This window comes from Camelus bactrianus, chromosome 17 (genome assembly GCF_048773025.1).
Source record: "Camelus bactrianus isolate YW-2024 breed Bactrian camel chromosome 17, ASM4877302v1, whole genome shotgun sequence".
NCBI classification, from domain to species: Eukaryota; Metazoa; Chordata; class Mammalia; order Artiodactyla; family Camelidae; genus Camelus; species Camelus bactrianus.
Window position 1 is genome coordinate 30044968 of NC_133555.1, and position 27654 is coordinate 30072621.

Consider the following 27654-nt stretch of genomic DNA (forward strand, 5'->3'; position numbering starts at 1 on the left):
CTATGAGAATAGCCTAAAGGCTAGCAGAAAAGATTTTCCACAACTAAAGACACAAAGAAGGAACTACAATGAGACAGATAGGAGGGGTGGAGACATGGCGTAATCAAAACTGAGATCCCCAGGTCAGCAACCTACAAACAGAAAAAAATATCACATTTGTAGAGGCCCTCCCCAATGAGCAAGTGGTCTGAGCCCCACATCAGGCTCCCCAGCCCTGCACTGAGAAGACAAGACCCCAGAATGTGCTTGGAAAACCCACAGATGAGTCATAGGGCTACAGGACATGGAAACTCTGCTTTTAAAGAGAGTTCACAAAATCTCACATTCTCCAAGTCCCAGCACAGAGGCAGTAGTTTAAAATAAGCCTAGGTCAGACCCACTTGCTGACCTTGGAGAGCCTGACCTTGCAGGCAACTGGGACTTCCTCTGCAGATGGAGATGCTGGCAGCAAACATTTTGGAGAGTTTTTCTACCCCAACAACACCGGCATGGGCAAGTCCCATTTTGGAATTCTCCCTCTAGCCTAGAGCAACAGGGACCCAGCCCTACCCACCAGTGGGCCGGCACCAGTCCTGAGTTCCTTGGGACTGTGTAGAGAGCCACGTGCAGGGACTTCACCCCTCCCACAGGCCTGCACCAGCTCTGAGTACCCCACATTGGGCAGACATCTGTGCAGGGACCTAGCTCCACTCACAGTGGGCTGGCAGCAACCCAAATGCATAGGAAGTCTACCCTGGCCTCCAGCCAGCTTGCAGCCACCAAACAGGGTATGGCCTCGCAGCCAGCCATGCTGGGGGCCAGCTTCTCCTACCAATGCACTCACAGTAGATAGCCCTGCCACAACAGAAGGGTGCATGCAGCCCACATAGGGGTCATCCCTAGAGCTTATATCCCTAGTGACCAGAAAGGAGCATGCTGCTGGGCCCCATCGGATGTGTGCCACCTAAGGCCACTTCCCCAAGATGGGAAAATGTAACCATCTTACATAGTACATAGAAATGAACAGAGTCCGGCAAAATGAGGAGACAGAGGAATATGTGCCAAACAAAGGAGTAAGACAGAATCTCAGAAAAAGAACTAAACAAAGTGGAGGTAAGCAAGCAACCCAATGAATAGTTCAAGGTAATGATCATAAAGATGCTTACAAAACTCAGGGGAAGAATGGATGAACACAATGAGAATTTCAATGAAGAGTTTAATAATACAAAGAAGAACCAAGCAGTGCTGAAGAATACAATAACTGAAATAAAAAATACGCTCAAAGGGATCAACAATAGATTTGATGACAACAATGAATGGATCCGTGATCTGGTAGACAGAGCAGTGGAAACCATCCAAGCTGAACAGAAAAAAGAGAAAGGAATTTTTAAAAATGAGGATAGTTAAAGAAATCTCTGGGATAACATCAAGTGTACTAACATTTGCATTGTAGGGGTATCAGAAGGAGAAGAGAAAGAAAGGGGAAAAGAACTTATTTGAAGAAATAATAGCTGAAAACTTCCCTAACCTGGAGAAGGAAACAGGCATTCAGGTCCAGGAAGCACACGGAGTGCCAAACAAGATAAATCCAAAGACACATAATTAAAATGGGAAAAAGTAAAGATCAAGAAAGAATCTTGAAATCAACAAGAGAAAAGCAACGAGTTACATACAAGGGAACTTTCATAAGACTATAAGCTGACTTTTCAGCAGAAACTTTGCAGACCAGAAGAGAGTGGCACAATGTATTTTAAGTGATGAGGGAAAAAACCCCAAAACCCTACAACCAACAATATTCTAACCATCAAGGCTAACATTCAGATTTGAAGGAAGGATAAAAAGAAGGAATTCTGTTTCCAGACTGCCTTCAGACTCAAGACTGCAACATCCTATCTTGCTGGAATTTCCAGCCTGCCAACCTGCCTTACAGCTTTCGGATGTGTCAGCTCCCACTTTCTCCCTCCCTCCCCGCCCCCCACTCTCTCTCTCTCTTTCCTTCTCTCTCTCTCCGTCTGTCCCTCTCTCTCTCTCTCTCTCTGTGTATCCCCTATCTCTCTCTCTGGAGAATCCTGAGTAATACACATTATAATCATGTAATCTGTTATTTGGGGGCAGCCTGATTTTGGTGTTAGTATAAGTAAATGAACTTGCTTTATCATAATATTAATAACCAAATAATATTAACTATTATTAAGATGATGTTAACAGGTATTGTTGCCAGAAACCAAGCCAACCAGTATATAACAGTTTGTGGAAACAAGGTTCCAGCATCTTGTTAAAAATACTTAAGGTATACAATGACCAACACTGGGGGCATGCAGGGCCATTTTCAAAGGCAGAACCAACCCATGGTAAACATCTCCCTTAGAATCAGAAATCTTCCCATATTCTGACTCCTTGATTAATCCTTAATGCTGTAAAGAAGACTGATTTGAGCTGATCCATAACCCTGGGAAACTTCCACTTTGCAACTCAAATCAAAATTTCAAGTAATGCCAACATGTATCATGGATGAAATCAAAACATACCACTGACAATAATGAGAAATGAAGCTTTTTTTTTCCTCTACAAACAATAAAAATCAGTAAATCATTGGTAATTGTTCTGGCACAAATACAAGATCATGGGAAACTAAATTCCACATATTAAGCCAGAATATAGTATCAACTTCACTCAGGGGCTAACTCCAAATGTAATTACTGAATCATTATCTAAAATAAAAAAATCCCCATAAGGTTGCATTTGTACAGAAAGCACTCATTTGTAACCAGCACCAGGTAAACAAAGGAAATGCAATGGACTCAGTCTAGCCACTGTCATGAGCTCACGTGTTCATCTTCTAGGGGCAGTTCTGGCCCAAGTTTGGACTGGCTTAGCCAGAACCCTAATCTGCAGCCTTCCCAATGTATACCAGCTCATCAGTATGGCCATGAGGGCTGGCAGCACTCCGGAATTATCACCCACACAAGATTAAGATGCTCTTCTCCATGTTTCCCAGTCTCCACCGGGTCTGGGTTCTGTGAATCTTAAAAATTTCATGGAGGAGGAACATCAGATTGGAAGTTAATTTGCTGGGTAAGCACTTTCTGATTGAAAGGCATTCTGTACTCTTGCCATAGGAAATAGCAGCTAGTGGCAAAAGGTTTTTTTTCAGACCACCAAGCAGAAGTTATGCAGCCAACCACGGCCAGACACCCTCTGCCCTATACCACAATAGGGGGTCCCTGCTTTTCTGTGGCCCCCTAACCTGTAGCGGCTGCTGGGGTAAGAGCACTGCTTATGATTCATACACACAGCTTCCAAGAAAAACGCAGACATAGAGTCAACATTCATTTTCCAAGGGTAGGAATGGGAGAGGGGGTCACCATGGTCCATCTGGGCAAAATCCCATTAACTTAAGTCTAAGTGGGAATCCTAAAATGAACTGCCATTCAATTACACTTGCCCAGGCTTTGAACAGGCCTCCGAAACACTTGGTTGTGGTGTTCTGTTGTATAATAAGTGTATATTATTCCATATCCTTCATTTCCTATGCTACATAATGGAGACCATTCTGGTATCAAAGGAAATGATGAATAATAATACCAAACATCTGGTTTATAAAACACAAACTTGCTCAACAGATTGACTGCTTCCTGTCAGCTTCCCAAGTTAATCATGCATGTGAGTTCATATGCATATGCATTTGGATTCATGTGCAAGGTACGTGCAGCAGTGCCAGCCCTCTCCTCCTAATGCTTGATTAATTTCCCGCTGATGGCACTAGCTGGCAATGCAGGCAGCTCTGGGGCGTGGCCCCAGATAGGATAACAGCACCAGATATGCGGCCTATCAATTTTGTGCAGGTCTAGTCATTAGTATTCATCAATTCCTTTGATAAATTTTCCTTGAGCATCAGCTCTGTGCCAGGTTCCATGCCATGTGCTGAGACGATCACCAGGAAAAGACATAGTTCTCACCCACGAGGGACTCCAAGTCCACCAGGGGGACAGAGAAGTTAACAAGGCAAAGGGGGAAGAGCTGGCTGGGGCTGGCACACTGGCTCTCATTACGTGAGTAGAGAGGCTCTCTTCTTTATGACTAGCCTGAACTAAAGTAAAAATGTAAAAATGTCTAGAATTTACTCGTATCTCTCAGGGTTTATAGGGAGAATTCAGAAGCTTCCTGAAAACCAGTTTAACAACACAGGAACAAGTTCCCTGTTGCATAGAAGTTTCATCACTTACTTTATACTTAAGAATATTTATAAATGGAACAATGCAGCAGGAGAACTTTTGAAAAACTTTCCCAGCACTTTTCTCTTCCTTCTCTTGCAAATATCAACTCCTTCCTTTAGGGAAATACTCTTCACCTCTTTCATCCACAAAGTTTTCTTGGCAGCTGACCTCTCCCATCCTGCATGTGCGGGTGGGCATTCAACCCAGGCTGTGCCAACCACAGCACTTCACACATACACGTACATACACATGCATGCATACACAAACACACACATGCACACACACACATACATACATACACACACATACATATGCACATATACACACACACACTTTTGCCCAGGCCACACTGATTGGTTTGTTAATTAGCACATGATTCAAAATCAGCTATTTGGGGATTCTTCCTTTTTCCCATCTGGAGCAAATGGACAAACTCTACTGTTCTTTGTGTGTGGTTACAGGAATGCAAGCCTGACAGCCATGTTCCCTCCTCACAGAGAAGCAATTGAGAAAATAAAGTCAACCCAGAGAGATGAGGAGAGATGAGTGTGTGTGTGTGATGAGGCAAAAACAGAGGGAGGGGCAGACAGGGAGAGGAAATGAGAAAGGGGGAGAGGGAGGGAGGGTCCCAGTCCTGGATGCCTTCATCTCTAAGGTCAACTCCATCTGTGCTTTTTTCTATTGGGTTAGTTGAGGCAATACGTTTTTCCCTCTTTGCCCAAATGGACATGGATTGGATATGAGACTCTTAGAAGTGTCCCAACTCACACAGGTGCCAGTGTTGGCCACAAATGATCTAGGTAGCTCGAGATACCCATGGGGGTGGTTCCAAGTGCCATGTACCACCAACAAAGAGGGGACATTTTTGAGGCCAGAAAGGCCAAAGGGAAAGTGGTATCCCCAAAGTACCCAATACTAAATGGCAATACATAGTACTTTGGGGAAATGACAACTCCTTACAATGGTATACAAAGCTGTTGTCATTAGGATTTTGTGTAAAGCCTTCACAATAAATAGGAATTTGGCTGCTTTGAAAAAAAGAGCCTGAACAAGAAGTCACAGAGCCAAAGTCTGCTTTGGGCTACACCAGGACAGAGATGTAAGAACCTGCAGGAAACAAGGACAGGAAGGCAGACAGGCTGCAGGCATTGCCAGGGCCCATGCAGGCCCCTGCAGACTGGAACCAGTTGTGGCTACAGTGCTGCCTGGGCAGCTCCCACCTTTGAAGGACATCTGTTATGTTGCCTTATTTCATATCTCCATTCAGACGAAGCTTGCCAGGGCCAGTGGCAGAACCTTCTTTTTCTACAGCTGGAGGCCCTTGTGGGTGAGTGCCAAGCCCCAGAGAAAGGAGGCAAGCAGGATTCCTGGCCTTGAGAAGGCATCTGAGTGAGTTAAGGGCAGCAGGCTCGGCAGCCCACTTGAGGGCTGCCAGGTGGTTTTCAGCAGTCTCCTGCCAGATCTGCTCAGTCCTGGAGGCCTGGACTCACAAAGAAGATTGTGCACAAATGGGGAGCTCAGCTTGGGAAGAGACTGGCTCTAAGCCAATAACAAAGGCCAACTCACTAACTCTCTGCAGATAGCAATTTCTTCTATACTTTGCTCCTCCTACGTATGTTTTTCTTTTCTTATTAAAGTTGATCAGTATATTGACTATGTTAATAGAGTATATCATATAAATGTATACCATAATACATAAATTTATGTATTTGTATGTAATTTGTGAGTATACAGATGCAATTCTTCCATGTCTTCCTTCCAATACCTGGGATGAACACTAACTAGCACTCCAGGAAAAGACACTGCCACCATCTAGTGGCAGTCATGGTGAATTGCAGGCACAAGGTCCTGGAAGAGAAGCCTTTTCCAGAGCCAATAAAAATACATTTAAATTATAGCCAATGTCAGTTAGTTTCCTACCCAATCAGAACAAACATAGGTGATATCAATTATTCGTATTTCAATAACCTTTGCCTTGCAGGAAAATAACAGTACTAGGAGGTGGAAAATCACAGCTGCATTACATTTTTAAATATCAGATGAAATATTTTGAAAGGAGAACATTAATTCTTCAAAGTGTTCAGGATCTGAGAATGTGATAAGGGAGTGTAGGAAAAGGAGGATTCTTTCACACCCACTTTCTCAAAATGCAGCTTGAACAGAGGGAAGCCAACTCCTTGGCATTTTCTCCTTCCTACATGAGATCTAGTTTACCAATGACTGGGAATCCCTAAGGGCCATTCTCTGGGTAGCACATGATGAGGGGCTACAGGATGGGAATAGATGGCACCTACATTCTCCAGTTGTCATGACGAGAGGAGAACTGGACAGCAGAAAGTCATCAAAATAACACTCTGTACAAATTAGTTATGAGCACCAGGGAGAATAGCAGGGTAACACAGATCTGGAAAAGGGGACATAAGCAGAGTATGTGGCTACATAGAAACCCTCCAACTGAAAACATCTCTGGCCCTTCCTTCTTATTCCCAGACCAAAAAACAAAACGCTCTATACCTAGCCTTTTTCAACGCTTGTCTACTACCCCTCCCCCAAATCTTCCACCATCACAACATCCATTATTCTCAATACTGGCCAGAAATATTATGGCAAGAATCTAGTAAGAACCAAACTCAATGACCTGTCTTAACTTTTTGTACTGGGTGTATGCAGGAGGACCTTTTCTCTGGAGACACATCTTCTGGTGACAGCATAGACACTTTCCAGAGAAAGAACACAGGTGAAACATGGAAACTAAATCTTATTGGTGCATTTTATGCTTGAAAAGAGACAATGTACCAACATTGTCTGCTTGGCTAATGTTAACATGATCTGATTCTGGCTGTGACTCTTACTCTCATGTTATTTAGATTGCCACAGCTATCAGTGATAATCATGAAATTTGCTGACTGTTTTAATAGTGGCTAGTTAAAAATGAGAGGCTTTATACACACATATGCACATTTAAAATTCATTTACTCAGTAATCTATGAAGTCATTTTGAAATGAGAAGGAAAGCAAGAATAGCTTGCTTCAATGATAGAACCGAAAGATTCCTACGTCGCCATTGGCTCTGTGTGTGTGCATGCGTGTATCTTTGATTAAGTGATTTTTGTATTTGTCTATTTTCTGTATAATTGAAAATTTTAATAATAAGAACATCCCCACAAATTCTCACTTACAGAAAACATTTTATAAACAAAACCACATAAAAGCATGTGCTTGCAATGAATATTAATGCCTTAAAAATAAATAAATAACAATAATAATCCTATGTTTAAAATCCCTTTTTTGCACAAAGATCAAAATAGTCCTTTAAACAATCCATGGTAACACATTGACATGAAAATGCTATCAGAATAAAAAGTTTTTATATTCTGGGTAAAACATATTATATTTGATTATCAGTATTTTGGATGTTCTTCATAAGAAGAGATTTAGAAAAAGCAAGCATTATTATTTTTAATTGAAGGGCTGATTCTTTCAATGTAAGCAGTATGAATTATCTACCTTTTACAATACTACTCAGATGAACTGCTTTTCTTTTAAAATGTAGACAAATTAAGGACACAAGCAATTGTGTAGATTCTCATTCTGCACTGGCATTTTTTCAATATTTTTGCAAGATGCCTGAATCCTGAATAATTTAAGGCACTAACAAAGTAGCAGTGTAGAGTAATAATAAGAAAGAAGAATAAATAAACCTTCCAAATAACATTTCCCCCTTGCTTTGCATTTGATTGTCTTGGTAAAGCATCATCACTCAGTCCTTGAGAATACCACATAAATGACATCTTGCTTTTAGCTAAGACTTTTCCTTTCTTACTGAATCATTATTACTTGCATCTGCGATGTGGAGATCCTGAATTCTTATGAGATTCACTGTATTTTAAGTTGCATTCTAAATATAAAAGTAAACAGATTTCCCTCTTTCAACTTTAATTGTATCTTGTATGAACTAAATTGTTGAATTTATTTGTTCTTTATTTCTCTTTTTAACAATCTGAAGACAACTTTGTGAATGATAATGCTGGATGATAATGGAACATCTGTATGAGAATCTCAAAATAACTTTCTTCTAATAATTTTTACTATTCAGGAAAATTGTTATGTTGTTTCTTTTTTTCCCAGTGTTTCAGAGATACAAGTCATTAAGCAGGGAATACATTTTATAAGTAAACATCTAGACAGATGGAGGATGCTGTCTTTGACCAAGGACACATATATAAGCAAATGCACGGACAAGAGAATAGTACTGATTAACATATCTAAAAGCTGTTTCTTAAGGAACTGCTTTATTTATTTATCAGGTTACAACACGTTTATTTCAGGAGTACCTCCAAATAAGAACAATAGGAATTATCATGGGGCACTCGATTTTGGCCAATATTCATGATGAGCTATGACATAACTGACCCCCCCACTGTGGCCAAAGATTTATATTTTCATAAACATGGTTTAGACACCTCCCAAAGAGATGCCTGAAGACACAGCCAACTGACGGGGCTTCGGGGCCCTGGGACAAAAATCTTCCCCTTGTTTAAAGACCCCCTGAAATGCTGCTTCCTCCATAAAACCTTCCCTAACAAAGTGGAAATAGAAACCAGATGTTCTCAAACTTCACTACAAAGATAATCGTATTTACTCTACAACCTAAGATACAATCTAGGACCAAATTTGTGCAAACGGTTAATACAGCAAAGTCACTGAATACTATGGCTGGAAGAAAGCTGGGAATTCTGTAGAGCCTGTGAACTCTGAGGGCAGGAGTTGGGAATGATTCCTCTTCTATCCACAGCATTAGTATACAGCCTAGTACGTAAGAAATGCTCAGCAAATGATCCTTGAATGAATTTATTTTAATCCTGTCCTTTTATTTACTTTATAAATGAGTCCCAGGCAAGAAAAGGAGTCACAGACAATTGGTACCAGAATTCGGACAGAATTCTAGGGTTAGCACTGTCCATTTCAATTGTGCAGCCTCTGTTTGCTCTTGGTTCCTTCACTTTGCCTCTTTCTTTGTGTGTCCTGACTGTGCCAGTACAAACCTAGATTGTAACAAGGGCATGAGAAGCTGCTACCTATGTGCTGCTGCTGCTGACAGGGGCAAAATGTTCATAATGTTACAGAAGTAAAGGGAAATGACTTGAAAAAAAAAAAAAAAAACAGCACAGCCTAGTTGAACACTGTGACTTCCTTGGAAAGCAACACAGAGAGGAAAAATGAGCTACAGAAGTAAATAGGCCTGAATCATCCCAGGACAGGTTATTCAAACTTGCTGAGTCATCTTTATGTATCCATCCTTCCACTCATCCATCCTTTCTCCTATCTACCCATCCACCCTTCCACCCCTCCATATTCTATTTCCAAACATGTCTTGCTGTTACCAAACATTGTTTTAAACATTTTACATCAATATATCCTTAAATTTAACACTGTAAAGTGTCTATGCCCGTCTCACAGATGAAGACATTGAAGATAAAGGGGCAAAGTACCTTGCTCTAGGCCACAGAAGGCAGCAGGATAGGGGTTTGAGCCTTAGCCCCCTGACACTGGCGGCCCTGTCCAAATCACTCTACCCTCAGCCTCCTGTTTAGGGAGGCAGTTACAAAGACAAATGTCGTATTTTTGTCCTAAGGATTTGGAGTATGGTAAAAGAGGTTACCAAGCAAAGTATCCCTAAACTAGGAATATCCTCAAGAATTTAGCGGGGGGGATTAAATACAATTGTAGATTTAAATCACCTGGTACACTGCCTGGCGCATCTATCAAGTGCAACTGATCTCATAAAGACCATTCTAGGCTAGGGAGAGAAGTTCAAAATCTTCTTTGAAATCCACCCACTGCTCTACCATATTTGAACTTCATCCATCTCTGCATTTGAATTATATATACAAAATAGAAAAACACTTCTCCTTTATTCCATGATAAAAATAATATGCTTTAGAAAGCAGTTGTTGGTGGTGATAATTGTAAATATTAAAGAAGATTGGGAAGGGTGCACATTGGGAAGGAAACTGTTCGGGAAGAAAGGGATCGGGAAAGAAGGGACTGACACTTCTAAGCACCCAGCCAAATCATCTAATGTGTCCCAGGCCTGGGCAAACATGGATGGGTCCAATCCAAGCGTACAGGGCTCATGATTCAGCAAGTGGTTCAATTCCATGAGTCATTTCTGGAAAAAGAAAGTCCATACCATGGCATTAGTCCTTTGCCTGACATTTTTTTACCTCATGAAACTAGGCTGGGTTTTCAAAATCCTTCCAGTTAATTTGAAGGGATAAACATCTAACTTTCTGTCTTTCGACTTCTCAGTAGTTTTGCTGTACATGATTGCACAACTGCTCCAGTTTACCCCAGAGGGTCATTCCAGTTGAATCCTTTGGCGTGAGATATCTGGAAGCTTTCACAGAGCCATCCCTCCAGCTCTCATGGAACTGGACTACATTTGGGTTTGTAATGAATATATTTCCATTAATTGGGGGTCTGACCAGTGAATAAGGTGACTGGAAAAGGGATCAGGCAGCTGAGCTATGACCAGACCAACAAATATATGAATTTAGTATGAAAAACTGAAAAGGCAGTTGATTTATTAAAATGACTAACTTTCCAATTTTAATGTGCAGAAACAATACAGGTAGGGAAATTCTGCTGATGAAAATTAGAATTGTTTGTATTAAAAAATTCTGCCAAAAAAAGTAAAGAAAGGCAAGGCTATGCCTATGAGTGTATAGTGTTTAAGTGTGTGTTTTCTCTTGAGTAACTCATAGCATTTACCTACTACATCTGCCACTGAGGAAATCCCCTACTGTGAGGACCTATATACAGATTAAAATCACTGATGGTGATTTGTCATTGATCTGATATAGATTTGACATCGATTTATATTTTGACATAGATTCGGTTTTCAAATTAGTCATTGAATTGTATTGATTTTGTTTAGTCCTATGTTGAAATGGTGTTCACTGTGTGTGCTCTCTTCCTCTCTCCTTTGAACTAATGGAAACATTATAACATAATCAGGAAAAAATGTATTTCTGGCTCAAGTTTACACATTCTACGTCACCTAATTCTTTCCTTCATTAAGCTATTCCATGCAGCTGTCCTTTAAATGATACTCTTTTCTGGTATCTTGACCAATAAGGTGTAGATTCATATACTGGTTTTTCAGGAAACACATCTAGTGTGTCAAGTGATGGATACAGGTGTTCTGAATCTACCAATAAATACAGAGGAGACCTCAAAATGGTAATCCAATTTTTTGAGTTCAATATTGCCTTAGGATCAATACGAATGACCTACAGAATTGTATCTAAAAGCAAGGAAACCAGAACATCAGTGCCATGTCCTCTTCAATTCTGTCCCAGGCTTGATATGGGTTATGCTGACATTAATACCACAATATCCCCATTTGTTAGGCTTTTTGAACAAACTTTTCTCAATCCTCTGCCTTCCTTTCTACATAGAAAGAAGAAGGATTTATAGATTTCTTGGGGGGGGGGGGTCATGTAAGAACAACTGTAATGAAAACAAGTTTTTAAAATTCAGTTGGTTTTTATTCAGATGTTTCTTTGACTTTCAAAAGAAAAGGGAGTTTCATTTTAGTAATGTTATGAGTAGAGTTTGTATTGTTCTTACATCTCAAAAGAGTCATATTTTATAGTTGTGCTTGATTTAAATAAATAGTAGAATGCATTCACATCTTAAATAAATGAGAAGTTTTAAAAGAAGAGTTTAAATTTCTAAGACATTAAAAAGTAAGTCTGGGACTAGAAAGCATTGACCTGTTAGGAATTTATCAATTCATGGTTTCCAACTTTACAAATACTAGTCCTATTTTTGGAAGAACACCAGATTACATCAGTGTTTCAAAACCATTTTGCTTTATCTGCATTAGCAGTGTCTCTATTAAACAAGGAATAATGGACCGGCATTATCTATAGTATTATGGCTCCTGCCACAGCCACCACCACCTTGAGTTAAGCAATCAGTGTGGGTGGGCCCTGGCAAGTGCTACTCCTACTTCTCAGGAAAGTCCTGTGAGGGGGATGTGTGCACCCTATATGACAATAAGGAAACCTGGGCTCATGGTCCTGGGCCCAAGGTTTCAAGGGATAGCTCACAGGGCTGGGCCTCAACTCCACCTTCAGCCAACCTTGAAGTTGGTCCTCAGAACTACTGAGCTTTCCTACCTCTACCACAAGAATGCAATAGCCCCATTGTGTCACACAAGCACCATAAAGGGCTGGACAGTGCAACAACAGCACTCTCCATGTAGCAACTTGGGTGAATGTCATTCTCATCAGCTCCAATTTTCCCATTTTTAAGCCCAGGTAGCCCCTTCCTTCCATCCAGTCCTGCACTGAGGTGTGGGTAGGATAGGCAACACCTCCAACTGAGGTGCATGTGGGGTGGGTGACCTCCAGCGTTTCACCACACAACTACTATTTTCATGGATTTCCCAAACTCAGATTAATATCATTCAAAGCATCCGACGCAGACAAGGCCTTTGACTAAAGATCAAAAATGACCTCTCTTCTGGTAGGAAATAAAGATTATTGATAAACAAAGGTACTTTTTAGATTTGTCTCATGCAAGACAACCCATCATTTACAAACCATCATCCTTCTGATTAGAGCTCTCTGTACCAAGTATCAGTGTAATTATATGCGTGTTTTCACAAGAGTTTGAGTTTCCCACTTTTTGTTTGTTTCTGAGGGGAGTTGGGCTCAGCTGACAATTGTTAGACTAACCCTTGTTAGTTTACTCCATTTACTGTTTTATAAGTATACATTTAGTTCATCACTATTATAAAAATAATATGTGCTCATTGCACAGGATTTGAAAAATACAGAAATATATTAAGAATAATACAAAATAAATACTTTTCTCCTACCATGAGGGAATATCCACTATTAAACACACCCATGCACTTCTTTTTTTTTAATATTGTTTTGTACATGTTTGTATGTTTACACACACATACACATACACACAATAGGACCATAATATACATAAAATACCAAATTTTGATTTTAAAATTAATATTTTTTTTATATTTTTAAATCTCTTTTTGACTTATAATTTTGAAATAGATAGACCCTAATAATCTATCTTTTAGAACTTCTGTAACTTTTGCAACCACGTTTCTATTTCTTGGTATTTTGGCACTTCTTTTCCTCATTATAAAAGAAATTGCAAGCTATTAACCAATTAAGGCTAGATTCTCCAAAAGAGGATTATTGGGTCATAGCATGCAAATGTGAAAGTTCTCGATATGCTAGCAATGTTAAAGGCTTTTACTAATTTTCATGCTCAACAGCATAAAAGCTGAAAAACAAAAACAAAAACAAAACCTTTCATTTTTTCATAATGATATTGAATCTCTGTTGTTACCTTGCTTTTTTCCTTATTATAAAATAGTACATAAATGCTACAAAAGTTCAAATATATATGAAAATGGGTACAACCTGAACATTTTTTCCAGATACATCAGTAGGCATACATTATGAGGCTGTTTAACATTAACAAATTATTTCTTTCAAATAAGAAATGCAAATAGCATCCTGCTTCCAAAATGGAGCTCCATTGTCCCTCATCAGCCCACATGGGGCTTCAGCTGGAGCCCCTGTGCACTGTTTTGCTGGCCATCCTGCCATCAGTCATGTACTTTGAATCTGAGGGTCTTGCAATCATTTATTTATGATCCCAAACACACATCCGAACAGGGCCAATAGGAAAGGGGTTGACCAAGACTCACATGGTATGAATCTTACAAAGTCACCTCCTTCCTGAGCAGCAGGGCAGCTTCTCTGGACTGCCACAGATGAACTCATATGGAACTACAGCAAAGAACAAAATGTTTGGTTCTGTGACCATCATGACGGTTGAACGATATGTGGTAACTCAAATTTCCACAGAATCCATCACACTGGCCATGGGAAGAGCTGAAGTGACTGGATTTGCTCTAGTTTCTGTCTCCCTTGCCTTATTCACAAAATAAATCTAGTAATTTAAGCCATAGACCATTGTGCTGCTATCATCTTTCCAACTCTGAGGATAATCAATCTTAACAGCTCCAGCTTGGGAATGCATATAAAAGATGCCTGTATATTTTCCTATAAAACAGTAAATGATGAGGAGGAAAACAGGGTTATCAAAACAAAGTATAATAGTTTACACACAGAACAAGTAAAGGTAAAAGCAAGTGAGTCATAAACCAGAACCAAATATAAATAGTTATCACCTCTCCATTTTGCACTTCATTTGCATCAATTTAGCTGGTTATGTAACTATAATGAAACACTAAAATCACTAGACCTACAGTTCTCTGAAAACAGCAGCTTTGCAAACTTTCAATTTTCTATTTTCAATGACAGTTAATTCAACATTTCAAAGTATAGAAGTTAAATGAGGCGAGGAATGATAAATGATGCCCTACAATTGCTGAAATCTGATTACACTGAGATAAGAGCTAGCCAACTTCTACTTGCATGAATTTATACCTAAAGAACAACACAAATGAAAGGAAGAAAGGAAAGGAAAGGAAAGTCTTTAGATAAATGAATGCTAGCATTTATTCCTCCTAAATATAAACAAGGAAACAAAGAAAATGCAAATGGATTCAGGGTCCCATTTACACTGTGCGGAGGGAATTAATAAAACTGTTCCATCCTGAAAGAAAACCCCCAAATCAACCCTCATTTAAGGAGCTAATTTATGCACTCCTGAGTCCTCATACAAGTTAAGCAGCACAGAATATCACAGCAGGCATAGAACAACAGATCTCAAACCCTGCTGTGTTTGTTCAAGAAGGCAAGTTAAGCTATTCCTAACAGGAAACAAAACACACGGTCTGGCTATTAAACAGGGATCGTTTCGCCATACTGTGCAGCCCTGAATCCATCAATTGCTGTTCCAAACAGGATTAGAGATGTGGTTTTCTTTAACTATGGTTTTGAGAAAAATGCTTATGCCTGCTTAGAATTTTCAGGCTGATATTAACTAATATAGTGCCAGGCAAGACAAAGAGTACCTCCGAAACCTTCAAGAAACTATCTTTACAAACGCCAAAGTTGTGTGAATGCACGCACAAATTGAAGCAGAAGGGAGTACCCATGTGTGGAAAAGTTAACCATGTAAATAGCCAAATTTGGAATTTCCCAAAGAGTATTTTTGCATTTAAGTATTCAAGTCTCCATGCTACAGTGATTAAATTAATCACACAGTAAACAACTGATGTTCAGTTCCTTTAGATAGAACCTACTTGGATGAATATGCAGCTTGAAAAATGGGCAATTTTTGCCATGTGTGACTACTGAACATACATTTGCAAATGTGTATTTTTAGGGGTAATGCTATTATTATTATAAAGTGGAATCTCCAAGATATTTTTTGTAGAAGTCAAGAAGTACCATGTAAGGAGAAAAAAGGTAAAACTTTCTTACATATGTACCTCTCTTCATGGTTGAACTCAAGAACAATCAATCTAATGCAGAAAGTGATTCAATTTTCACTAAAAAGAACAGATTTGTGATGACTTAAAGGCATCAGGTCTGTATTGCTACATGGATTTTTTTAACCAAGACTTCAGGACATTGCTTAAGTATTTGGTGAAAATATTTATTTGGTCAAGAGTATAACCAGTTAGCACTACCCCATCTTTATATCAGGAATGGAAATTCATAGACTCTAGAAATTATCTCAGAAGTGGTTAAGAATCACAGGACAAACAAAACAAAACATTTTTTTTCACAAATCGTTGTCCTAGAAAAATAGCCATAAGGGCTAGAAGAGCAGTTTTGGAAGACCTTCAAAATGTTAGAATCCTAAAAATGAAAACTTATAGACAACAATCATTAATGACTGATACACATAAGAGCGATACTCAAATAGGACATTTTTAGTTGTAGATCAGCCAAGAGATTAAAATAAGCATGTTTACAGAGTCATAACTATTTAAAATATTTATAGAGAAAACAGTTACAGATGATACATAGCGATTCCAACAAAAACACAGCGCAAATGCAGACACCATATGGTCCAATGTATGCACTCATGATCTCATGTGAAAAACAGGCCAAAGGCAGAGCAGCTGGAGATGTCTCCCTTTTACCCCCAGAACAACAAACTCGTGCGTTTGGAAGGGACTCATTATAATTATGTCCATGGATGGGTGAAATCTATGGGCAATGACAAAGGCTTTGGGAAGAACAATTGTTTCTGAAAGCCTTTTGCTTTGTTGGGGTTTCAAGTCCAACCTTCATTTCTTTCTGACTCCACATAGAAGGTACAGGTGGATGATGCACAGAGTTTTTACTGAAACAGGAGGAGTGTCACATTTCTTCTGGGCTATTTTGTCAAATCGTGATTATTAATTAGGCTTAAGTCAGGACCACAAAACACCATGGAAGTCCCAGACTACCATATCATGTCTGACTGCTGTCTTTAGAGCCTCAGGGGCCAAGCTAAGTCAATGGTAATAGGAACTCTAAATTTTATGAGTGTCCAGCATATGTTAGGCTCTATGCTAGGTGCAAGTGAGAGAAATGACTCTCATGACAAAACTGGAAAGTCGGTCTCTCATTCTTGTTAAATAAACAAGAATCTTTAGGCTTAAAGAGGTTAAGAGACTTGCTCAGGGTCACAAGCGGATAAAGGCTGGAATGGAACCCATCATATTTCTTTGTTGGTCACGCACCGAGACAATATATTTGAGGGGAACTGATGCTTGTAAGAACCTTAACCTTCTAGCAAAAGCCTTCGGTAACATTGGGGAGGGGAAGAGAAAGACCATGAGGGACAGGGATGCTCATATATCCCCAACTAAGACTAGTGGCCCTGAGGGAGAATGCCTCCAGTCTGCAACATGCCACTCCTCAACTCCCCTCATCTTCCAGCCTAGATACCTGAGGTTTATAGTCAAACTCCTTTTCCAAAGAGCTAAATTGCCCAGAAACCACCCAGAGAGTTCTGAAATCATTTCACACAAGCTCTTAATTTTTTTTTAAGGTAAGTACCTTTCCCTATTTTAATAGAAAGAAGACAATTTAAAGCCATGGTGAGGAATGGGAGACAAGGATAATCTTTATCATCTAGGGCTGCAGAACATCTTTTGGGGACAAGGAAAGCCACTGAATCATCTTCCTCAATTCTGAGCTTTCTATGATCACAATAAGTGCTTCACTTTGCAGGGCATGTGATGTGAGTCAAGATATGATGATAGAAGGAAAGAGTGTGATGAGCTAAGTGCTATTAAAGAATCATACAGCCCAGCAACATTTGTTCTTACCATATTCTGTGTTGGTTTGTTTTGAACTTTGTTTAAAAATTCCATGGCTTATGGCACCTCAAATTCATAAGGAATCTTTTTACAACAGAATGCTTTTGTATATGCATCAGTGGAAATTTGATGAAAAAATGCCAGTAAGTTGAGGTCAGTCCATTTTTCGGCACTGAGTTTGTCACTCTCCCAAAAATTTTCAAATATGGGCAATTAAACAAGCATGGCCTATCAAAGAAGCTGAGCCTTCCAGATAATCTGGAATCCTGACCATATATTCACCCTGGAAGCTGTTGCTCTACTCAAATACTTGAACTTTTAATGAAGTGTCCAGTCCTTTTGTGATGGCACTGAAGTGTAATCAAACATTACCACAAGCCAAGTCATACACTAGCATGTCTTGCCTTGTTTAAATATCTCGAATATATTTGAGTAATTGTGTAATGATTTCTAGGCCCCTGGTTGTCCATATGGTCTGAACAGACTGTCTTTTGTAGAGCAGTTGTGCTATCTCTTTCAGCAAGAAAAAACCCCAAACCATCTCTGCTCTAAACCAGAGAGTTTAGGAGGCACTGCTTAAATTCAGGGGTGGTGCCCTACGTCAACTCTTGAACAAAACCAGCTCACATTTGGGCCCCAGAAATTGCTGTATCTTCTGAAACTCTTGCTTGTGTTTGTGAAATACACAAGAACAATGCAGCAGGCATCACCTGACATGTTTTATGCTATAACTGTCCTTAGGATTGTTAGGATACAATGACAGGCCATGAGGACAATACAGCAAAGCCAGCACTTCAACCACATGGAATCGTTCTGGACAGAGAACATTCTAGACAGTGGAACCAGATCATCCTAGACAGTTAATGAGGACCAGTGAAAGGGTATGACCTTTGGCAAGAACTCTGCTCTAATGTTCTTTGGGTGGTATGGGCAATGAGACAGCAAAGAAATTGTTGATTTTGCAATTAATAAAACACAAGGAGAGTTGCAGGGATTTAGCTTAAGAGACCAGAATCTAAACATGGTTACTGGGCCTTACTAATTATTCATATTATCTGTCTCCCTAAGAAAGTATTCCAGGGGAGACCCGAAATGCTATGTTTGAAGGAATGTGCCAACTTATTCTTGACTTATTATTTGAGAATTATTAGCAAAATGGTTAGGTATAGACTTCCCACCCCATCTCCCACCCCAAACCACCGGCCACAATAGGGCTTTTTGGTGGGACTAACGTGGCAAGGGGATAGTGGGCAGCTAAGTCTGTTGGCCTTTCTGCTCCTGCCCAACTTCAGGCTTCTGAAGTCATAAGAGGAAAACCATTTCACTGGTCATGAGCAGTGCTGAATGCACAAGAGCATGGAGACATGCACAACTTGTGAGTTCTGGGGATGACAGGAATGTGATGGAAAAGAGTTTACCTTTTGTGCCTGAGGGAGCTGAAAAGGGGAAAAAAGAAAAAAAAATCATTACATAAGCAGTTAAGATTAACTGTAAAACTTCATTTGGCTGTCTTTGGCAAATGGAAAGATCAAAATGAGAGAAAGAGAGGGAAATAAAAACTAAAGCCAAGTCATTTTCCTATATAAAGCTACAGTGTTGATTATTCCACCTGCTATCTGAATCGGTAGCATCAGTAGATCAGCTGAGAATCTGACAGCAAGTGCTTTGAGAATCACAATGCCCAGTTAGTTCCATCACCTCCTGCGAAGTTAGACCTGAGGTTCTTCTGTCATTTGGCCCAAAGCACACACTACCAAAACTGAGCTCCTTCTTCCTGTACACCAAAAGATCCCCCTGTGGAAGGACTGTCTGGAGACATCTGGAGCTGTCAAAACTAGGGGAATGGGAGAGAGCAAGAGTTATTGTGGCTAAACATTCTATAATGCACAGGACAGCCCCCACAAGCAAGAATTATCCAGCCCATATGTCATTTGTGCCAAAGCTGAGAAACTCTACTGTACATAAAAGTAAGACCATTCAAAGGATGTTCTGTTTTTAAAGTCATTTTTTCTTGTTTTACTGTTTCCTTTATTGGTAGTTAAGGAAGCATGCACAAGGATTTATGCATTATGCAAACAAGGCTGATAGTCTAAGAGCAATGAAAAGGCAGTCAGTCAACCCATAATATAAGACATAATAGTTTTCCCAATGGCACAGGAAAGGAATTGAAGTTATAGGTATGTAGAAAAAGATGAATATTTACAAGACATATTTGTCTATTTTTCTACATTGAGACTACTAGGCTGCGGTTTAATGCCACAGTGTTTGTGATTGCCATTACAGCAAGCAGTGCTTTGAAAATCATTTTTCTAATCTGGAATGGAATTAACATTATCCATATACTAAATATCAAATCTAAGAATTACATCATTTTCAAGACTTACTTTTCATAGAGACTAAAATTTATTGTGAACTTGTCACCAAGCACTGTGCTAAGCCCTTTATTTGCATCACTCCACTAAATCACAACCCAACACTAAGTACCCTTAGTATCCCCACTTTACATATGACCAATAGAACGGCATTTAGAGGTTATGCAATTATACAATATACCATAGATAATAAATTAAAGAGCTGGGTTACCTGACTTTAGAACGCACAAACTCAGCTCAACTCACATATTAATAAAGGCCACAAACACTTGGGAAGTGTGACTACAAACTCTCTCTGTATCTCCAGAGTTTATAGCATTGAAAGTGCTAGAAGATGCACTAAAGAGAGAGAGAGAAAGGAAGGGCATCTCTCCTTTCAAGAGACCTGTCAAATCTCACAATCTGTGCAGGACTTAACTTTGGTATAACTAGTTTTAGATAACTAAACCAGGCATCCTATGGTCCTCATTTGAATCTTCTGAATTTCTCGTTCTTTTCTCCTTGCATAGAATGCTCTCTCTTCACAGACACTAAGGCTAGGGCTTTCTTGAACCTGTCATAAGATTCTGCCCTTTGGATGGAGCCCAACCAAGGGTAGAAGGAATAAACCCAAACCAACAAGGTGTCCTGGATCTCAAAGACTTCTCTAGAATGGTCATGGAGAATGTTCAAGAAGGGCAGACCCCAACTTCCCAACAATCAATTTCTGAGCACTTTTATGCCAAAAGGTCTCCCAATTTAAGAAGACAGGAATACAAGCATGTTTTTCTGATTCTTTCCTCCTAGTTTTAGCTGCCACTACTAAAAGGGAAGCTTATGTGTTTTTCCAGTGCTTCTCAAGAGTGTAGAAAAGAAATGTATCAAGGGGTGAGAAATTGAGCCTAAAAGGAGGAATCACTTAAAGAAGAGTCTCTTAAATATTAAACATCTTTTCATACAATGGAAAAGAAACCTTGGAGACAAGAACATTAATGGAATGACAAATATATGTTTCCTCAGGAAAGCATTTGTGTTGAATCACAGCTTATGTTGTATGAAATGCATCAGGGAGCCATGAGAATTATAATTGCTTGATGAGTTAAAATAAATACCAAAGTTAAGTCCTGCACAAACTGTGAGACTTGACAGGCCTCTTGAAAGGAGAGATGCCCTTCCTTCCTCTGTCCCTCTCTGTCTCTCTCTCAGTTTTATATTGGTGGAGCAAGAAACACCTCTTTTTCACTCACCCATTTAAGCACATGATACGAAATCCTGGGAAGGAAAATGAGAGACCAGGCCTTGTGGTGATGTCCTCAGTTTAAGTTTGCCCTCAAGATCTCCACAAAACATATATTTTCCTCAAGAAATAACTCATGAGAACAAAGAGCAACTTTCCTATCAAAGCTTTTAAATAACATAAATTACAGCTTGCAATGCCCTACACACGTTGGACCGCGAAGAAGGAGTCTCAGAATAGAACATAACAAATTTAGATGGGATCACTGGCAGCCAAAGATGCTACTGCTTGGGAGTAGGCTCTCCTGATGACACATGGCTCACCTGACATTCACAAAGGATGTGTAGAGCCCTGAACTGGGAGCCAGACCAGCTGGACATTAGGTACCCCCCCACCCCGGCCTCTGGTTGGAGTTTTGAGGCACGTGCCTTCCAGACTTTGGCCAGGGTGCAGATGGTAAAGAGAGGGCTGAGGAATGGGCCCATTCTTGGATGGCCAATAAGGGTAGCCTCAAAAGCCAAACCTGACTGATTATTAATGGAATATTATAGCATTGTGTTGAGAAGGATTCTGAAATTATGTCTGAGTTTTGTTGAAAAGAATGCTATAACCAATTAGCAATGTCTGTTGTGGGCTCAAAAATATAGAATAGAAAGGTTTTATTGCACCTTTTCTGTGTTAGTTCTGAGTACATCTATAATTTCTATATAAGTTATTTGTTTAATGTCTCCCCTGCTAGATCACGAGCTCCATGAGGGCATGAGGGTATCTGCCCTGTACGGAAGTCTCCATGACGTTCTCTAAGCTGTGACTATAACTGGTGCTTACCTGGTTAAAAGAAGGTACCTTATTACTAGGGTACACCTAAGGTGGATGCCAGGGAAAGACAACTTGAGTAGCTGACTGGAATCTACACCCCCACAAACATACATACCACGTTGCTAAACCAAGCTAAAGGCTTTCAAAAGAAAAAGAAATATCTCTGCCAGATATAAAATCCTCAGATTTCCATATGCCTGGTACAGACTTCTGCAGATATGCAGATTGTCTCACTGACCCATGGGTGTGCATAAAACCAGTACGGGAACTTCCCATCAACACTCGGCCTGAGGCAAGGTGACTTCTATTCCTTAAAGACCTCTTCTTCTTCAAAGCCACCGTGTCAGGCATTGTCTGCTGGGCTCCACCTCCCTGAGTCTGTTTCCCCACTTACTACCTCAGAGTCTGCACAGGCAGCTTCAGATTCCTTCAGGCCTAATGCCCTCAGATTGTATGGCTCTATATGCAACTACATACCCTCCAGTCACTTTTTTAAAAGAAGGGCAAAGAAAGAAAGAAGTTGTAGTACCCTGTGGGCTTGCATATTCTTAGGGAAAATTTCTAGGTATAGAATGCATTCATGGGACACCAAATTCAAACTTGGAAAGACTGAGAATGTGTCATTCAAGAGAGTGATGGAGATGAAGGCCACAACAATAAAAGAAGCAGCCACTCCTGAGTTACCACTCTCAATGGACCAGGGACTTAGCTAAGCACTTTACCATCTTGAGCAATCATGGTCCTCACAGTGGACCTCTGGGTTGTATATCAGTATCATCTTGAGATTACAGAGGAGGAAACAGAGATTATTTAGAACGGCTAAGTACCTCACCAAGGTCATCCAGGCAGGAAATGCTGGAGCTGAAAGTCAAATCAATGCAGCCCCCACCTATGCTTTAACTGTCAGGCTCAAGGTGCTGCCTCTTGTGCAGACCAAGGGAGCTAGCACCAATCCGAGCTCCTGAAGGATTCCATCAGGGAATCCCCCATAGGAAGAACAGGGAATGAGAAATCCTGGCAGCACCCCATATGTGATAGTCTAGAGGGAGAACAGAGAATCCAGCCTGCCACACTTCTCAGCATGTGGTATGTGATGTATGGTGTAGCATAAATATTTATCATGTCCTCTCCTGTCACTGACACACTTATTCTTCCCTCATCTTGGAATGTTCCCTTATACTCCTCCTTCCTTGTCCAGCAAACACCTACTTCACTGGTCAGTTGTCATGGTGTCAAATAAGCCCTGTCTGGCCTCTCATATCAATCACATGTCCTCATCACATGGCCTCATAATGTCACATACCTCTTATTCACAACATAGTTGCTGCTAGGTGCAGTAAATGCCATTCTGCCCTTCTTTTTTGGTAACAGCAACCCAACTTTCAGCCAGGCTCAGCTAAATGAGCCTATTAGAGCTTGATATGGCAAAGTGATTCAGTCATGGTCAATGAGATATCCATGGATGTGGCTTTCCCAGATAACATCCTTAAAAGGACTCCTTCCATCCTGCTGCCAGGAAGGTAGCAGTTGCTTTAGTAGTCATTCTGGACTGTAAGGTTATTTTGGATGGAAACCACAGGCTGGGATTTTGAGGACAGCAATAATGACAGGAAGTTATAATATAGCTACGACACACTATCAACCATTCTAAGTGCTTTACCCATACTAATTTATTGATAACTCACAGAAACCTTATTAGGTAAGTTCTACTCTTATCCCAGTTGTGCATGAAACTACAAGCTCACATAGCCAGAGAGCAGTAAAGATAGTATTTGAGAAGCGAGGCCAGTGAGAAGATTATTGAATAACCTGGATGAGAGATGATGGAGAGCTGGACCAAAGAGCTGGCAGAAGATATGGCAGGCGGTGGTCTGACCCTAGATCTATTCAAGAGAAAAGATGACAGACTGGATGATAACATGAGAAAGCCAGACATCAAGGATGCATCTAAGTCTTTTGGCCCAGGTAAATGCAAAAATGGAGCTTCCATTTTCTGAGAAGAGGAATACTACAAAAGAAGCATATTTGAGAGAAAAAAAAAACCCACAGATTTCAGTTTTGTCTAAAACTGACAATTTTAGGATGTCTCCTAGACTTGCAGGCAGAGGTTGCACGGTCACTGTCAACATGCAGACAAGGTTACCCAGGAAGTAAGTGCAAGTAGAAGAGCACATGTGTCCAGGGACTGAATTGTGGGGCAATTGTGGGGTACCAGTCAGAGGTGCTGAGGTGGTCCAGGGAAAAAGAGCTGGAAGGAGCTACAGGGGCAGTGGAAGAGATTTAAGCATGCTTTGAGTCTCTGATGTTAAGTAAAGGTGTGTCAAAAAGAGACAGTTCCTACACCGAGGAGAAGGGAGTATTTTTGTCTTAACTTTTCTCATTTACTTCATTTCTACCTCAGACTTCCACACAGTCACAGGGGCAACTGATAGGACATCCATCACTCTAGCTCAACGAACTTCCAGAGTTGAATGAACTCTTTTTCAAAAAGAAACTCAATTAAAGATCTATTGGTCAAAACAACACATTCACTATAAAATATGTAAAGACCAAATGGAACACAAAGCATTTTCCTGCCAACAGTATAAAACAACAACAAAAAGCCTGGTCTACATATGTTTATTCCATTTGTAAAACTGGCCCTTTGCCTCAGGCCTTATGAATGAGCGATAAACCCCTGTTTGCTGCCGAGGTTCCCTGTGTTCATTTTTTTTTCCTGTGCATGTTTGCATTTATAATCTTTCATTCTTCTTCATTAAGCATGGGTAAAGATTCCTACTCCTCCATATACCAGAGGAAGTTCTGTTAATTGGCTCACACTCCAAAACCTATGCCAGGAGGGGAAGGTCTCAGATGAGCTAAGATCCAGCGATGGCAGTTCTGTCCACATCCATCCACTTCTGCCACACCACGCCAAGCCACCATCATTGTTCATCCATCTCTTCAGTTTCATTTTTTTCCCACAGTCCTTCCTCTATACTGCATCCAGAACTATCTAAGACTATAAGCCTGATGTTTTGCTGGTTCTATTGTCCAAGCCTCGCTTGCCTCAAAGCCTTTGTGTGACTATTTTCTCTGATTGGCTGATGCTGTCCCACCTATGTCAATTCCCTTGACACCCTCCAGAGTCTCCGCCTCACTGATTCCTACCCATTTGTCAGATTTTAGCTCTAAAGGCACTTCCTATGACAGGAGTTCTTATCTCAACTCCATGTATCTTTCTGTGACATCATCTTGTTTATTCCTGTCTTAGCATTCATTGCATTCTGTAATCTTCTTGTTTAGTTTTTAACTACCTCTTCACATAAGTACTCAAGATCCATCTAGGGGCCATATGAAGGAACAATTTATTTGTTGTTGTACTGCCAGGAACTAGACTTGTACTGTACTTGGCCCTTGGTAAAAATTCAGTAAAGAGTATTTGTTGAAGGAAGAGAGGGAAGTAATAAGGAAAGAAAAAGAAAGAATGAAGGGAAGGAAGGAGGAAGGGAAGAAAAGAGGAAGGGAAAGAAGAAAGGAGCGAAGGAAGGAATAAGGAATTAAGGAGGGGAAAATGGAGGGAGAGAGGAAGAAAAGAAAGTAAAACAAAGAAAGAAGAAAAGGAAAAGGAAGGCAGGCCAGCCTTAGAATTTAGTAGACCAGGTTTCCAATCCCACCTCTACCCCTTATGAGCCATGAGGACTTGAGCAACAATACATCATCTCTGAGCTCAGGATTTCTCACATGTAAGACTACCCACTGATCTGAGATCACAATTCTTCTCAATGAGCCATCACTTCTTCACAGTGGATATAAGGCTTGAATAAGTTGCATTAGACAATGTGTGACTCTTACAGTGGACATGTGTCTTTTTGCTCTCACCATCAACTCCTTCTTTCACAGTAGTACCCATACTCTGGGTAAGATTCTACTCCAAGCCCCATGATGTGGGCAGTGCCCAGACCTGAGCCAATTGATTTGTTACTGGCCCGAGCAATTGGCTTAGGGTGGACAAGTGACCTAACCTAACCTAATCAGGAATTTTACAGAAGTAGCCAAATATCATACAGCTCCCTCCTCTCTCCCCTCTTCTCTTTCCTCTCTCAACTAGAGTCTGAGAGGATGCACTTAGTGGGGACAGATCATCAAATGGTGTCTGAGAGTACAGCCAGCACCAGGGAAGGCAGAGCACTGAGACGAACTGAATTCAGCACCAATGGTGTCATTGAAGCCCATGTCAATTCATGGGACTTACTTTCTAGAGGCTTCCAGCTCAGTATGACATCCTGAGTGAACTGAGTTTTTCTCATAGCTCCCAAAGATACTTGCAGTTGGCCATCTCTAGGTACAGACCATGGATACTTTCAACTAGATTTTACTGGCACAAATCAAAAAATTCATCGAAATATTTCCATACAGTTTGCTCACCTTCAAAAATACTCAGCAGTAATTCCCTCAAGAGATTTCTAAAGGTATGCCTGAAATTTCCTTACAAACATACAAGGCATCGTATTTCTCCAGAGTCCAGAAGCTCCTCTGGCCTTTATGATAATCTTATATGTCAGAAGATAGAAGGATGTCTCTTTGTGCCATTTTCCTCCTTCCCTGGCTTTCACAAGAGCATCAGTTTATTCCACTGCTCCATATTCCTTCTCTGGCTCCTTAAATGTGGACACCCCGTTGCTCCTTCTACAATCCCTAACTGAGGCAACCATCCCCAGCCCCATGGTTTTATCTAATTCCTTGTCATGGTGGTGGTGAAGGAGGATGAGGAGGAAAGTGTAGGAGCAGGGGTGGAGATAGATAACCTTGCAGAGTGGAAGACAAGAACAAAGATAGGATCAATAAAAGAAGATAAACATAACTAACTTTACGACTTTAAAATAATTTAAGTACCCATTCCAATTTTCCCTTCATATCCTATTTATATATATATGGGTACTTAAAAATAAAATAAAATAAAATCCTGTTGGAAAGATCATGGAGAGAATGGTATCTATGTATTCCAAATTGTATTGTTTTTATCAGTTTGGATATTATCTTGCCTGACCATATATAATTTAATAGTGATTTCTCAACATATATTTTGGGAAACAGATGGAACTTTAACTTCTTTTTCCAACAGTATATTTAGAGACAAAAAAAGTTTTGAAAGAAGGACCCTTTTATGTCGTTTAAAATGTTTCTTTTTAAAAAGTCACACAAGCAATGCAAACTTCTTACAGAAAAGTAGATATCAAAGATAAGCAAAAGAAGACATTTAAAGCCACTGATGATGCTAATATTTCAGTTAATGTCAATTATTCAATTATTTGAATATAAAAACATTACTTATTGAATTCCCTATTATTAGCTCTCTAGACTGTATTTACCTTGTCAATAACATGGATGAAGCTGTAATAAACATTCTTGTAGTAAAATTTTTGCATACATTCTCAACTTTTCAAGAGGTTGAGTTATTGATCAAAGGGCATTACATATTTCAGTCTCAAGGGTCCTCAAGGAAAGTTGTCCTGATTTATACTCTGACCAGGATGCTATCTTCCCAATGTCTGTTTCACCACTCGAAATCAATCCTAAGTATCATCTTTTAAAAATCTCTCAGTAATTTAAAAATACAGGTTATATGGATGAGTCTTTTCCTTGGTCCAAATGAGTTAAAAGGCAGAGAGGATATTAAACTTCAAAATGCCCGAAGGGCCACAGGGCTCACTACATTGCAGATCTCCAGAGAACACTGTCCTACCCACTGCAGACTAGCATCCCAGGTTATTTAGTAGAAAAGATGTAGAC

The 27654-nt window shown here is 40.1% G+C and overlaps 1 protein-coding gene across 1 annotated transcript in view; it reads right to left on the reverse strand.

Annotated features, from left to right (window-relative positions):
- CACNA2D3 (calcium voltage-gated channel auxiliary subunit alpha2delta 3) overlaps positions 1 to 27654 on the reverse strand; it is a 776451-nt gene that overhangs the window by 206181 nt on the left and 542616 nt on the right. Inside the window, exon 14 of the mRNA XM_074344645.1 lies at positions 18894 to 18911. Coding sequence (XP_074200746.1) covers positions 18894 to 18911 — 18 coding nt within the window. The remainder of the gene's footprint in view (positions 1 to 18893; positions 18912 to 27654) is intronic.